The sequence below is a fragment of the Schistocerca americana genome, chromosome 4 (assembly GCF_021461395.2).
Source record: "Schistocerca americana isolate TAMUIC-IGC-003095 chromosome 4, iqSchAmer2.1, whole genome shotgun sequence".
NCBI classification, from domain to species: Eukaryota; Metazoa; Arthropoda; class Insecta; order Orthoptera; family Acrididae; genus Schistocerca; species Schistocerca americana.
In genome coordinates, this window is record NC_060122.1 from 331918149 (window position 1) to 331934601 (window position 16453).

Sequence of the window (16453 nt, forward strand, 5' to 3'; positions counted from 1 at the left end):
ATCACAAAAACAGCAATAATGCAGAAGCTAGAGATGAAACCTACACAAAGAGTAGAATAAAACAGAGTGTAAATAAAATGCAGTAATATAATTCTGTGTACAGAATGAATGTTTGAATTTTGGACGAGTTACATGAATGGCTTGGATGTGTCAGTTGGATAGAGCACAAGTAAGATCAACATGGAATGTGATTATCCTCAGCAACAAGACAGAACATACGAGGGTAATCCCACAAGTAACTCTGTTTGTGTGGCAGTTGGTCACACTGTTATGAAGAGTGCTTCACACGCTGTGTGTAAACATGCACACGCCGCACTGAGGTGCTCAGTCTTGGCTTTGCAGCCGCAGAGAATGGAGCTTCCGTTGGATGTTACCGGCAAGTGCGAATTGTGCACAGTTATTTGGTTTTTGAACACAAAGGGCATTGCACCGATTGAAATCCATCGCCAATTGATGGAAGTGTATGATGAGTCATGCATGGATGTAAAAAATGTTCGTAAGTGGTGTAGAGAGTTTGCAGCTGGTCGGACCGAAACTCACAACAAACAAAGGAGCGGGAGACTGTCAATTTCTGAGGAGACAGTGTTGAAGGTTGAGCAGAGCATGCGTGAAGATCGGCAGATCACCCTGAATGATCTCTGCACGTTGGTTCCTGAGGCTTCCCGAAGCGCCGCTCACAGAATTTTAATGGAAACACTGAACTACCAGAAGGTGTGCCAAGATGGGTGCCATGCATGCTGACTGAGGACCACATGCGGCAGTGAGTTGATGCTTCTGACGCGCTTCTTCAATGCAGCCGAACAGGACAACTTTCTGGACTCAATTATCTTAGGTAAAGAAACCTGAGCATACCACTTTACACCTGAGACCAAGCAACAACTTTCTGAACAGCACGATGGTGAGCTGGTATGACATGGGCATACAAAAACTGCCACAGCGTCTACAAAAATGCATTGACAGAATTGGTGATTATGTCGAAAAATGGCTAAATGTTCAAGCTGTAAACTGATGTAAACCATTGTAGAAATAAACAGACCTATGTAATTTAAAAAAAGTAGACCTTACTTTTGGGATTACCCTTGTACAATGATGTAAGCCACTCTGAACACCCAAGTGTTTCAAAACAATTAGTAAGAGTAGTGAGTACCCCAACTCATACACTGAATTGTTTGCTGCTGAAGATATTTGTACACAAGAAGAGCCCTGTTTACTCTAGTGTAGTGGTGCTGCAGGATGAAATAATTAAATTAAGAGGCCAAAAGTCATGGAAGGATTGTCTCATTTCAAGACGTGCAGTGAATGACACCTGCAAGTTGCAATTACATGCTGAAAATCATGCATATATACACTGAGGTGACAAAAGTCATGGTATAGTGATAGGCACATATGCACATGGTAGTAGCAGTATTGCGTACCCAAGCTATTAAAGAGCAGTGCATTGGTGGAGCTGTCACTTGTACTCAAGTCATTCATGTGAAAAGATTTCCGACATGATTATGGCCAAGAGACAGGAATTAATAGACTTTGAAACCAAAGAAGTAGTTGGAGCTAGATGCATTTCAGAAATCATTAGGAAATTCCGTATTCTGAGATCCACATGTCAAGAGTGTGCCAAGAATATCAAATTTCTGGCATTACCTCTCCCCGCAGACAATGCAGTGGTCACTGGCCTTCACTTAACAACCAGGAGCAGCAGCGTAGTTGTCAGCAGCAGCATAGTTGTCAGTGTTAATATACAAGGAATACTGAGTGAAATAACTGCAGAAATTAATGTTGGACATACAAAAAATGTATCCATTAGCACAGTGGGCAAAATTTGCTGTTCATGGCCAATGGCAGAAGACGACCAATGCAAGTGCCTTTGCTAACAGCATGACATTGCTGCAGCACCTCTCCTGGACTAACGACCCAATAGGTTGGACCCTAGATGACTGGAGAACTGTAGCCTGGCCACACGAATCCCAATGTCCGTTGGTAAGAGCAGATGGTATGGTTCGAGTGTGGTGCTGACCCCATGAAGCCATGAACTCAAGTTGTCAACAGGGCACTGTGCAAGCTGTTGGTGGCTCCATAATGATGTGGGCTGTTTTTACATAGAAGGACTGGGTTGTCTGGTCCAACTGAACCGATCATTGACTGGAAATGGTTACGTCAGCTACTTGGAGACTATTTGCAGGCATTCCTGGACTTTGTGTTCCCAAATAATAATGTCATGTCACTGGGACACAACTGTTCGTGATTCGTTTGAAGAACATTCTGGCCAGTTCGAGTGAACGATTTGGCCACCCAGATTATCCAACATTTGTGGGACATTATTTCCTTGTACAACATCCTGCACTGACAACACTTTCGCAATTATGAATGGATATATTGAGCCAGCAAGGCTCAATATTTGTGCATGAGACTTTCAAAAGACTTGATGAGTCCGCACCACATCGAATTGCTGCACTAAGCTGGGCGAAAGGAGGTCTTACATGACGTTAGGAAGTATCTCAAGACTTTTGTCACCTCAGTGTACAATACCCACAAACAGACAAGTATGTAGTAAGTACCAAATTCACAGTCTTTTAATGTAGGATGATAATTGGTGCAGGATATATGGGTCATAGCATTTAGGAGATTACACAGGAAGACAATAGAAAACAGCTAAATGAAATTTTGTGCTTAAAAATTTAATTCATACAGGATTGTACAGACATACTTTCATTTAACTGCTGCACAAGCTCCTATATGGGGAACACAGAAAGCAATAGAGTGTTGAAACAATTAAATTGCTAGGTCCAGACAACATCCCAATTTGGTTTTACACAGGGTATTCTTCAGCACTGGTCCCTTGCTTAGCTTGCATTTGTAACAAAGCTTTCACCCAGTGCAAAGTTCCAACCAACTGGAAAAAAAGCACAGGTTACAGCTATATAAAAGAAGTGTAATGGAATAGACTCCAAAAGTTACAGACCAGTATCCTTAATGTCAGTCTGCTGCACCATTCCTGAACATATGCTAAGTTATAATATATTAAATTTTCTAGTGAGACAAAAGCGTCTAGCCACAAATCAACATGGACTTAGAAAGCATCATTTGTACAAAATTTAGCTTGCTCTTTTCTCACATAATATCCTGTGAACCACAAGTTAAGGGCAATAGGCAGATTCCATATTCCTACATTTCCGGAAAGTGTTTGACACTGATGATAAAAAGAAGATCCAAGTGTATGGAATATGTGAGTGGCTGAAAGACTTTTTAAGTAATGGGACTTGTTCTCCATGTGCATAAATGATCTGATAGACAAAGTGAGCAGCAATCTGTGCGCTTGCTGATAGCATTTTAATGCATGGGGAAGTGTCGTTCTTGAGCGTCTATAGGAGGATACAGGATGACTTGAAGTTGTGCTGATTAATATATAGGCATAACACTGCAAAGTGATATGATAAACGAGCATGTAAGGTCTGCTGCAAGGAAGGTGAACGGCCAATTTCTGTTTACTGAAAGATTTCTGGGAAAGTGTAGCTCATCTATAAAGAAGGTCACATACAGAACGCTCACGCAACCAATTCTTGAGCACTGCTCAAATGTTTGGGATCCCCACCTGGTTGGGTTAGACGAAGACAATGAAGCAATTCAGAGATATGAAACTGCATGACAGATTAAAACTGTGTGCTGGACCGAGACTCATACTCGCGACCTTTGCCTTTCGTGGGCAAGTGCTCTACAAACTGAGCTACCCAAGCACGACTCACGCCTCGTCCTCACAGCTTTACTTCTACCAGTACCTCGTCTCCTACCTTCCAAACTTAACAGAAGCTCTCCTGCGAACCTTGCAGAAGCTGTGAGGACGGGGCGTGAGTCGTACTTGGGTCGCTCAGTTGGTAGAGCACTTGCCCGCGAAAGGTAAAGGTCCCGAGTACTAGTCTCGATCTGACACACAGTTTTAATCTGCCAGGAAGTTTCATATCAGCCCACACTCCGCTGCAGAGTGAAAATCTCATTCTGGAATTCAGAGATATGTTGCTAGATTTGCTATCAGTAAGTTTCAATCAACATCTGAGTTTTACTGAAATGCTCTGCAAATGGAAATTTGGAAGAGATGAAAAAAGAGGTTCTTTTGACAAAACACTATTGAGAAAGTTTAGAGAACTGCCATTAGTGACATGCTGCAGAAGATTCTGCTGCAAGCAATGTACATGTCACATAGGGACTGTGGGGAGAAATCAGGACTCGTATGGAAGCATATATACATTTGTTTTCCCTCAATCCATCGGCAAGTGAAAAAGGAAATGGGATAACTAGCTATGATATAAGGTAACCTCCGCCATGCATCATCTGCCAGCTTGCTGTGACTTGTGTGTCCTTCATCTAGCCCACTAATCCTGCCGGGAGAGAGGGGCCTACTGTTTAATGCGGAACCTGAACCATGGGCCATTCCTGGAAAACCTTCACATCATTGTGAGGTGAAGGCTGGTTTCCGGGTAAGCACTTTAACACTAGATCACCAGGCCTAACTGAGGGTCTACTGTTTGTTACATGACTGTTGATTTGAATGTGGAGTGTCACGACCACATTTCTATCATGACTGTGGAGAGAGAAATGTGCCATGCAAGTTTCGGCACCTGTCGATCAACTCCTGTTACTGTGCCTTTCCATGACTTTTGACCACTAAGTGTATATAGAAAAAAAAATGTCATTTCATCACATCTGAGCTGCATTTAAAAAGCTGCAGCCCTCTGGACCCATCACAAGCTGCCCATTCAAAATCATCCCCTGATACGTTTGATGGATGATGGCAGATTGTGGATTCCCATTCCACCAGCACACATCTGTTCACTAAGTGATGGCAGGAGAAAACACATATAAAGGTATTGAAATCTGTAAGCTTTTGGAGCCAGCTTCTGGCAGAAGAATTGAAACGGAAGGAAGATGGCTTCAGAAAAAGGATCTGTGGGGTTGGGGAGAGTTCAAAAACGTCACCCATAACCCTGGGTCAATCGATACTTACCAGATGTCATGAGAAAGTGAGTCTCCGCTGACCTGAGTTCTGGGTGACTTTTCCGAATTATGTTCATTTCCTAATCCTCATCAGTCCTTTCCCTTCACCCCTCGTGCTTCATCTCCAATTCTTCTGGCAGTATAAGTGGCCGCTGGCTCCAAAAGCTTGCAAATTTCAGTACCTTTATATGTATTTTTTCCTGCTGCCACTTGGTGAGTATATTTTCTATCTACACAATGTTTTCAAAAATTTATATATATTAGCATAGATCTATTGTAACTGTACAAGCCAAATCATGACTTCGCCATGACATGAATGGTCATTCATTATTCAGAGTCCAGCATAACGTGCACATCACTACTGCTGTATACTGGGATATTGACTGTACCTCAGCACAACTAAGGCTAAAGACAACTGCCTTGCCACGAGCCATCTGCCTGTAAATAAATACCAGATGGTCAGTGGATTGTCTTAAGACACCGTGCCACATTGCCAACATTGTCCCAGGCAACAACACAATCACCCAACTATTTTCCTACACTCACCAGGTGCCACCCGGGAACTGATTGAGTAACCTTCCATTTGGCATGCACTTAAGCAAGCACCTGGCACCTAGCCCACCAGTTTCAGCCGAAGATCCAGACCTGAATGTGCAGCTCTTCTGTAAATTCCTTGAGCAACCAAGCCGTCACCGCATGCAGCCATCGTTCATCACTGACCACTGAGTCATTGGACTCTGGATTCATGGACAGTAACTTCTAAGCTGGACAAAGAGTCTGTGAGAAATTTCCTGTTGGTTAGATTCAATGATAACCTTGCAGCTGGACTTTGTAGAGTACTGAAATTTAAGTGAACTTCAGAGACTTTATCAAAACAGTGAACATTTCATCTCTGCTGTTGATCACAGTTCAAGAATTACTTTTTACTCATTGTTAACTGTGTGATTTGGCTCCTACTTAGCTGTTGTTTTGCATTTAGCTGTATGTCAGTGACTTAATAAAAGCATTGCTGTTCACTTAAAACTGGGAATGTCAATTAAAGCATGTTCTCCTTTTGGCACAACAGCTATCAGTCTACCCCTTTAGTGATGAAAAGTGAATGGTGCAGATGTATAACTTCAGTATTCTTCTTTGTGCAGTACTCTACAATAGCTCCATTGATTACGACAAGGGAGACAGTAGGCCTAGTTAGTTTCCATTGAGTGTGTAACAGGAAACATTAGTCACTTGTGGATAGAAATTACTGCGATCTGTCTGCAATGTTCCAATGACTCTACCAATGGTGATCAGAAAGCTTCAGTTTGAGGGTGTTGCTGTCACGTGCATGCAATGTAGCATGACTGATGCAGGTATATAAGCACTACATATAGACAAGTGATTAGTGTGGCATTTGTTTTTTCTGATGTGCATATGGTAAATGTGGAAATGGGAACTGTGGTGATGCATCCAAATGCATCCAGACAGGACCAACATGCAGCTGTTCTTTTCTTGGCTGCTGAAAGATGTACACTAGTAGGCACCCACCAGAGAATAAAGAATGTGTGTAAGGCATACTCTGTCTGTCAAAAACCACCATTGTGGAATGGTGCACCAAGTTTCGTGCTGGTCGCGATTCGACACAAGACACTGGTCATCCGGGTGGCCAGTCTCATCCAAGTGGGAGACATCTGGGCAACTGCCCTATAGTCCTGATCTCTCCCCTTGCAATTACCACTCCTTCGATCGCTTGAAACAGACCTAGAAGGGTTAATAACTCCTGTTGGACAAGAGTGTGCAGCAGGCAGTTACAAATTTCTTCATGTAGCAGGACACGGCGTTTTACCAAGCGGGTATCTTCAACCAGGCACAATGGTGGGATGATTGGCTCAATGCTCATGGTAATTTTGTCTGATTGGCATACTGATTCTGGACTGTGTAGCCTTCAAACAGAAACTTTTTGTTTGGCCCTTAAGCTAGTCACAAACAAGCAAACTCCAGTCATCTGTTCACAAATCTGCTGCACCCACTGCCATCGTCCTCTCAAACATGCCTGTGTCTGACATAAGATGATGCATATCATTGCAATAACACAGATTCGTCAGTGTAGTTTGGTGCAACTTTACTGTGCTAGTAACATACTCACTTTATAATACCAAAGTAATTGTTTTAAGAATTTCCTGTAGTGAATGTAAATGACTAGGCACATTACGTTAGTGTTCCTCTTAGACTCTGCACGGCTGAATAATTATGTGTAAAGTGGTAGTTTTTGCAGAACATTATAGCAAAATGTGGGAAGAATTCCAAATTAGTATCATGTGGCACAAAAAAATTACTGACAGCTGATTCATGATGCAGGCTAATGTTATGTGCATGAATAGCAAAGAAGATAACTGTATATTGTTTGATTAAACATTATGCAATATCCATTTAAGTCAGTTACACTTATAAAATATTTGAATGTTCTTATCTGCAGAGAAGCAAGATGGAATGATACAACAACTCTAGTTGATGACAAAGTAGATGTCAGGATAAGATTACTGGAAGAATTATTAAAATTTGACACTCATTTACAAAGAAGGCTGCTTATAAAATGCCTGTCTGATACATGCTTGAACAACAGTCCTCTGTCTGGAAATGCTAACAGAATCAACATGAGAGAGAGAACAAGGATTAAATGCTTTGTCTTGGTTTTATTTAGTCAGAACATAAGTGTGATTGATCCACTCAATTAAGATTGGGAGGGAGACCCTAAGTGAAGATAGGGAACAAGAAACAAACTGCTCTCTCTCTCTCTCTCTCTCTCTCTCTCACACACACATGCGCGCACGCTTGCGCAAATAAATATATACATCAAATATTATGTACTAATTATTCTGAATGAGCTAGAAAAGTGAAATGAAGAATCTTTGTGTAACTCTGAAGTTTCACAAAGAATGTCAGAAAAAATTGTTATTTTTTCACATCTCTACTTTGGCTCACATCAATATGAGTGGAGACAAATTAAAAAACATCTTATCGCCTTAGAGGAAATCGATGTGAAAAACAAGTGAAATCAATTCTGAAGTTGTTATTTCAGTAGTAAAAAACTTTTTGTTATTCTTATATTTTTCCCACTGAAAACATATTGGTGGCAGAGAACAATGACATCGTAGGTTTAGTGGCTTTGCCACAACAATGTAACTATGCCATGTGAGCACCAATCATGCAAGTCAGCATCAACTTTGAATACAGCAAAATAACCTGCCACAGGGAAGGCAGAAATCAGTTCTCTTCAGGCAACCACCTCAAGCAGATCACCACCAACTACGCTCAACGACTGTCTTCTGTCCATCACTGTCGCTAGACTCTGGGTACGATATCACTTTGATCCATTGAGCTCTGCTGAATTCAGCATCTCAGCCTACTGGACTGCCATTGGACTTTTGTTTCCATTGGCAGCGACAGACTACATGTGATATACTCCAAACATTTCCTCTGGATTTCTGTGTTATCAAGGCCTATGTCATATGAAACCTTCCACAAGTTGCACAATGTTTTTTTGAAACCATGATCCAAATATTTAAATTGTGTTAATGTCTGGTGGCCAAATGACAATGAGGTATTAAGTATCATGTTTGAGAGACAGCCACAAAATGAGTAACCACAACATAACATGTGAAAACCAGTATCTAGACCTACAGTTTGTAAGGTCAAGACACTGCATCAGAAATGCAGGCAGCATTTTTTGAGCTCATCAGACAACAGAAAAAACAACTGGAACTACAGGGAAAATGATACAAACACCAGCAGCAACAGGCGACAGCAACAGGCGCATCTTATGGAGCAGCTACTGTCTCACTCCGAGATGGGCCCCACCATCTCCAGTACAGCCCATACTGGTTCGAATCCCTGTGTTCAACAACAAATGCACGGAATGCAGTTAATACGCAGCATGCTTGTGACAACATCTCGCAGTACGAAATAGATTGCCCCTCAGAGTGAACCTTCTGCCTTTACCCTGGACAAGCTCGTGGAGACACTAGTTCAATACTATACTGTCAGTTACATGTGGTGTCAGAACAACTGTTTTTCTTTCACTGTGCTGCACAAGCATGACAGGCAAACTCCAAGACGTTAAAGAAATAAGATGGATCAACAGAATGAGAAATGAGGAGGTGGTGAGCTGGGTATGAGAGAAGAGGAACTTAACAAGGATAATACAGAAGAGGAAAACACTGTGGATGAGAGACATTATGTAGGAATAGTCCACTACAAGGAAGCATGGAGGGAAAAGTAAAAAGAAAAAAGGTAGAGGAAAAACAAGGTTTGGAATGCTAACATATGTGATGAGAGGAAGAAGATACAAGCAAATGAAGGAGGATGCTCAGGACTGAGAGAGATGGAGGATGTCCACTTCACACCAGTTGGAGGACACATTTACTGAAGGAAGATCTTTTGACCTCATAAATTCACTTGTACAACAGAGAGTTGTGCTAGATCTCAGGCAGACAGTCTCATACATGACAGAATGGTCCAAGATGCACCCAACCATGAAGTCCAAATCCATGTTAATTTACTAGATCCTACCTTGGAAGAAATCCTAGCCACTGCACACAGGCCACTGGTGCCCAATGTCGCAACTGAGAGATGTTGCCTCCACAGCTTCAACCAACAGCCACCTTTGCCACTGACCACTAGCCAGCCCACTTTTATCAGCATTAAAGTAAGGTTCCACACTGCCTACAGAGCTTCTGCCACCACTAATGTTATGCCTGTCCCAGCTGCATAGTTGATTGTGTAATTTGTGGTTGGACAAGCCATATTGCTGCTGTCTGTCACAGCAACCCAAGACAAACTACATGGCTATCACAAGCAAAGGAGGCGAAGATCATCCACACGACGCAAGCTGGGCTACACATCAGGTACCTATGGATACACATCCACATAGCCAGCTACTGGATACAGTTTAATTGGAGTTTGGCACAACAAAAATGAGCTCTGGCCCTCTCCTGCCAGGTACTATGCTTCTGCTTGGGTATGGCCAAACACCAATTAGTTTCAGGCATGTGAATCCTTGGCCACATACAAATTCGTTACCATCTGTCTCCAGTTTGCAATAGCCTGTCATACATACATCCCAAACGTATCTAGAATAGGCTCTTTTAACGCATTATACTTCACAATTATAGCCTCCATTCATGTGAGATGAGAAGTCATGTGCTCCCCCCCCCCCCCCCCTCCCCCGCTGAGTATTCACATGTCAGTTCCTCTTGTTTCATTTACTTTCTCATGGATTTTAAATTTTTTCTGATGCAAGGATCTGATGATTTAAGCTGTATTAAAGTTTGATTGCTTATTGTTGTAGGTTACAGCAATTATTACTTGATACATCTGAACAGTTTTTTCATGTTTAAACATTTTCGCAGCAGGAGCTTCTTAAGTTAAAATCATTTTCATTTTCCACCTTCTTCATTTCCACAACTCTACATATGTAAAATATCCTTGGTTTTCAGGCAAACATGACTCTGAAGCTAGAGCCTTAGAATCTTTGTCTTGCCCCAGACAACAAAAATGTTTGTAACTGTGATTCATTTCCAAAATAGCTCTGGATTTAAGAATATTGACACTTTCACAGACAGAAACACACCAGACACCAAATACTAACTGAAATTGACATCACAGAAACTGATTTTATAGCCCTGTGTACTGAAGCCTTAACTATGAATTCTAAGTACTGGAATGAAAAAAATTAATGTCCATGGACATCTCCTTAGTACACCATGACACCTATAAATCAATGAATAAGGTCTGCACAAAGGTGGCAAGTCAACAGGAAAGCATTTAACACTGTTGCCCTACAATCACACATCACATTATTTTGAAATTATAAATAACATGAAAAACAGTATCAAGGAAAATGCTAAAATGTTAATGCTCTATAATTTTTTTAGTGTGGTTCATTATCAGATCTACACAGGCAACTGTAGGCTTTCTTCGCAATAATGCAAAAGAAAAAATTACGTTAGAGTATGAAAACTATTTACATAATTTATAGCGCAATACGAAAGTAATCTTACTTTATGTCATCAAGGATTGTTTCCCTTTTCAGTTTTTTGTGGTCAGATTCTCCACCTCCAAACTCATCTTCATAATCTCGTTTCACTTGGTCAGAGGCCGGTCTGGTAATACTTATATCTTTAAACCTGAAAGAATAAATTTATGTACATTAGCTCACTGTGGGAAAAGAAAAGATTGAGTTAGGCCTACTTAAAATAGCGGTCAACAGCAAAATATGTATATCTCACAATGGAGTAACTGAACATGGCAAATTATATATTCTATGCAAATAGAGAGTTAATTCCAAATTTCACAGATAACTTGCAAGATTTCTATCAAAATAGCGTGGAAAGTCATTTCACAGGCTTCTAGGTGACTGTTAGAACTTTCAGGGCAGTCTTGCCAATAGATGGCAACAAATCTTTAAAGTGGCACTTCACCAAACCTCTGCAAACAGACTTGGAACTGGGCTGGTAGGCGACTGTTGGCAGCTGATGACTTTAGGGTGGACAATGTCTGCCAATATGATGTACCAGACCCAAGATTATCCAGAAATAGTGACGCCATGGTATCCCACAGGTATCAGCTAATGCATTTCACAATGTTCAATGATTTTATCCTTTTTATTCCTCAGTCCTTTAGGACTGGTAACCATATTACGATCTTGTTAAAGATTAGGTCCAGATCAGTTTGGTTCAAATTATGGCATGAACAGATGACATTTACATAAATTGTTTTCCACTATTGTTGTAAGGCTACACAAAAGTAGAAGATCATAAACAAACAGCAAATTGCTTGACAGAACTACTCACTTTGAATGACACAATTTTAATAGCTACTATAGATAATGTTACATTTAAAATGCTTCTGAAAGCCTGTGTCAGAATTGTCAGATGTACTCATAAGCTGCAACTGTGAACTCAGAAAAGGATGTACCTCCAAATTATCCCAGGTAAAAGACTCTTGAATGACTGACACTTATAGGACTAATTTACCATGGTGGAACAATATTATCTCAATTCATGGTGAAAGCAGCCCAGGAAGTTTTGGCGTGCAAGATGGATAACCATCTAGTCAACCCTTTCTAAGCAGCTGATGAGGATGACACTTAAGTAATTGTTTGGACTGGCATTGTCCTTATCCCAAATGGGTTTAGGAAAGCTGGTATCTACTTCAACGGGAACTTACTCAATGAGCCCAACTTTGTAGAGGAACCCATTGACCAGAAAACATCCAACAACAAAGAAAGTGGTGAACATCCAACAACAAAGAAAGTAGTGATAATGATGAACAGTCAATGACTAGCAAATCTCAACAAGTTTGCTTCCCAGCCGAAGCCCAACTATAACAAACATAAGAGGACCAAAGGTTAGTCAGTGAAATTACTTATGTACACTCCAAACAACAATGGTTTTTGAAAATCTGAATCCCACTATACAAATAAGCCTACCTCCAGGAAACTCAAACTTTTCACAGAAAAGAGAGGTGGTAAGAGATTGAGGAAATATTGCAATGAAAATTCCCCAGTTCTGAATATGATACATAAATTGAGGAGGCATGTAGTGGAAATTAATTCGAGGATAAAGTTGAATTTATCAACTGTCGGAAGCTATGGTCAAAAAGTTTTAATGGTGTCCGGGTCCAGTGCCAAAAACACAAGTTTTGGGCCCATGAAAGGTGTGTTGGAAATCCAAAAAAGCAGTTCAGTTGTGGGAAGTGTATGAGAAAAAAATTCTATGCAAGTCAAAATATTAACTGAAACTCCTCTAACAAGATTTTTTTTTAATTTAAAAAAGTGACAACTGACTACAAAAAATCCCAACTGAATATTGATTTTAAATGTTTACACATTATAATTAATGTTCAATTAGGCCTGCTTGAAAATCTATTAATATAAATCACCTGGTATTAAATTTCCTCATGTATAGTTTCGAGTAATTCATGTTAGGGTCACTAAGTGCCCAATGTTGACCAAGTGCACATTTATAAAACATGGTTTATCACCGTTAACAATACAATTAGTTTGTTTTGTGTTTTGAATATGATATTGGCAAGTAAGTGAGGAACTGTTCTGTCAATTAGCATTATTATATTTCAAACATAAGTGCACTGTATATAAAAGCAAACTGGAACAATGAATGAAAACTTGTATCAAGGCCAGGATACGAACTCAAGTCTCCTGGTCACTAAGTAGATGCGCTAACCACTACACCACCCTCGCATAGTGGCTTTGCACAACTGCACTGACTACCCTAGCGTGCCTTTCTCCTCAATGTGAATTGCCATTCACACCTCAGCCCACTTGGTACTCCCTCTAAAGATGAACAGCTTTGTAGAGGCTCTCAAACTGTATTGGAATAGCACCTCAGCATTGAACAAAATGAGATATCCTTCCAGGAATACAAGCATAGGTGCTTTAATGAAACGAAACTATATGGTTCCAGAGTCTCAAACACCTATGAGTGATGATAATACCAAGTTGGCACCAAGTCTAGGGCCATTCTGCCTTATACAGTGAGCATCTCAACACAATACAGATCAGTATGTCATTACATCTAAGATTTTGTATTCACATTCATGGCTTCACCAATTCACAATAAAGCTGTCACCTTCCAACCAAACATAGACCTCGGACTACACTACAGACTAGTCTGTCACAACAACCAACAATCCAAAAAACTACCAGAAATTACAAAAAATGGAAAAAAGTAGTGTCTGTACCCTGTCTGCATAAAAGTTACGTATTGGATCCCCTTTGCCTTCTTCAATATGGCATGGACATAAACATTAGGCTTCGCTATGGGTCAGTTTATTATAACGCCCACATTTTCTGTTTTCACATTCATTGGCTTCACCAGCTCATAACTAAATAGTTACCTTTCAACCCAACCTAGACCTCGGATTGCACAACAGATCAGACTATCACAACAACCAAGATTTAGGAAAGGTCCAATATGTAAATTTAGCCAAGTATGACATTACATGCCAAATCATAATTATGCTATGGGATGCGGCTGACATCTGACATCGATAGGCTCAGCTGAATGACATATAACCTTGTACCTTTGAGCAATGGCTGTAGCAAGTATGTGCTCTAGCAAAATAGGAAAATAAAATAATTCATCATTCATTCACAAATGCCAGATCCCATAGTCCCAGACAGGTCTATCTCGAGAAGGCCGCACATTTACAATGTCTACACACTATAGTGCTCACAGATCGTCAAAATTCATACCAATATATAGGTACTGCACAATTTTAAAGGATCCCAAAAGACTGATTGGAATAATGAGTAAATCTTAGTGAATGGGCCCAGTATATGTCAACATGAACTAGTGAAGGGTTAAGTGTCACTTCTTTACCCCAGGGATAAAAGTAAGATAGCTATGGAATATTATAAATAAGTTACAAAATAATGCTAATATCAACTACTTTACACGATTTATAGCTTGAACAAAGAGTGGAAATCAACTTATCATCATAACTCTCAGGTAAATAGTGTATCTACTATGGTATGATGATGTAGAATCTGCATCACATGGTTCATGTGACATTGTATTGGAGGATAATTAGGAGCAATTTCAATGGCTTTATTTCACATTACTTGTGCCCAATAACTACCTTCTTATTTCGAATTCTTGTAAACTGAGTAAGAATTTAGTTCCACACACAAAGAAAATATGAAGACTGTCAGAATAGTATCTAGCCCACAATAAACACGAGAAAACCATGATAAATATGATCTTGTAGATATCAAATACACAGTGAATTTAATATGAATATAAAGGCAAAATGTACAGGAAATAGTAGTTACAGTGCAGATATAAGCCAAACAGTTTCTTCAGACAGAATTTGTTTACACAGTTGAACTTAGTTTCATTTTCAGGTGATTACCAATAAATTAAAGAATCATTTAACACAGTACTCTGTACTGATAAATTGTGGTTCTACCAGGAAGTTTTGGAATGGCGTGGATGCTTGAAATCTCAAAACTTTTGCATGAAAACAAATGCAAATACGGAAAGAATAGCTGAAGTAGACGAGGAACAATATCCTATTCTGTATCAGTCAGCTGTATATCATACTTCAAATCGTACTCAGTAACTTCCCAACTTTCAAATTCACGCAGTTTATAAACAAATTTACCTACTTGATTCCTTTGTTGTGGACAAGACACACACGGCAGATTAATCCGGTTTGTTCTGGTAATTTTAAGTGACATGAACATCACTATCTTTCCCAACAAACTTACAGAGCTTGAACAACACACAAACATAACCTCAATTTTCAGTCGTGATACCAGTAAAGTAGTTGTACTTACTCAGCGCTGTCTTGAGAAGTATGGTCATCTCCACGAGAGTCTTCATGTAAAGATATTGTGTGAATGGAATCATCCTGACCCTCATTTTCCTCGAAAACACTGAACAAATCATCGCTAAAATTCGCCATGCTTCCAAAACACAACAAACATTAAACCAACTACCATCAAAATGCGGTGACACTGCAGCCAACTATACAACAACACGAACAGCTGAATAAAAGAGTATGTTACAGTTATCTCTGCATAGCAACGATTATAACATGGTTTTCTGATCGCTCCCGAAAATATTAAGAAATATAGATTAGTTATTAACAGTTTAACTCTAAACCTTGTTGACCAACGTGAAAAACGCCTCGGCAAACCAACTGTCGTCAGATAATACCTGTAAAATATGCTTGTACCACAAAGCTCAATCCTGGGGCTCATACTGTTCCTACCATATATTGATGATATAAACGAGAAGCTTACTTCAGGGCATGCTACACTATTTTCTGATGGCACAAGTATTCTGGTAACAGGAACAGACGAAGCTGACCACGACCGAACGATTAAACCAGTTATGTCATAACTGCTGGAATTCATAATTGACAGCAAACTATCAATGAATGAGCACGCAGTGTATGTGTGCTCCAGGCTCTCCCGTGGAATATACCATCTAAGGAGAAAAAAAAAAAAAGATATATTAATTGATCCATATCTCATAACAGTGTATTTTGAGCTAATTCGTAGCAAAATAAATTATGGGGACACACTGCAGATTTCAAGGGTGTATTAATGATACAAAAGACAGCAAAATATACAAGACCGTGTGTGTCACTCTAAACTAAATAAAAGTACTTTCATAACTGTTGCCATGTATAGGTTCCCACTGGGAAATTTTCAGCTATTTTTGAAAAACTTTGATTCTTTGTTGTGCTCTCTGTGATACAGAGAGAAGCAAATTATTGTGTGTGGTGTTTTTCAATGCAGATTTTCTGAAAGAGTCCGATAGAAAGCTTGAGCTTAAAGTATTACTTGGTTCTTTCAATTTTATGTCAGTTATTGATTTTACTGCTTGGGTGGTCCAGGAAATCGCCACACTGATAGATAATGTTTTTATAAACGAAGATAAATTTAATCAAATAAAAACTTTTT

General features: G+C 39.8%; 1 protein-coding gene across 1 annotated transcript in view; it reads right to left on the reverse strand.

Moving 5' to 3' along the window:
• LOC124612305 (exosome RNA helicase MTR4) overlaps positions 1-15507 on the reverse strand; it is an 89869-nt gene extending 74362 nt beyond the window's left edge. Inside the window, exons 1-2 of the mRNA XM_047140421.1 lie at positions 15320-15507; positions 11019-11144 (exon numbers count right to left, since the gene is read on the reverse strand). Coding sequence (XP_046996377.1) covers positions 11019-11144; positions 15320-15447 — 254 coding nt within the window. The 5' untranslated portion in view covers positions 15448-15507. The remainder of the gene's footprint in view (positions 1-11018; positions 11145-15319) is intronic.
• Positions 15508-16453: the final 946 nt, after the last annotated feature.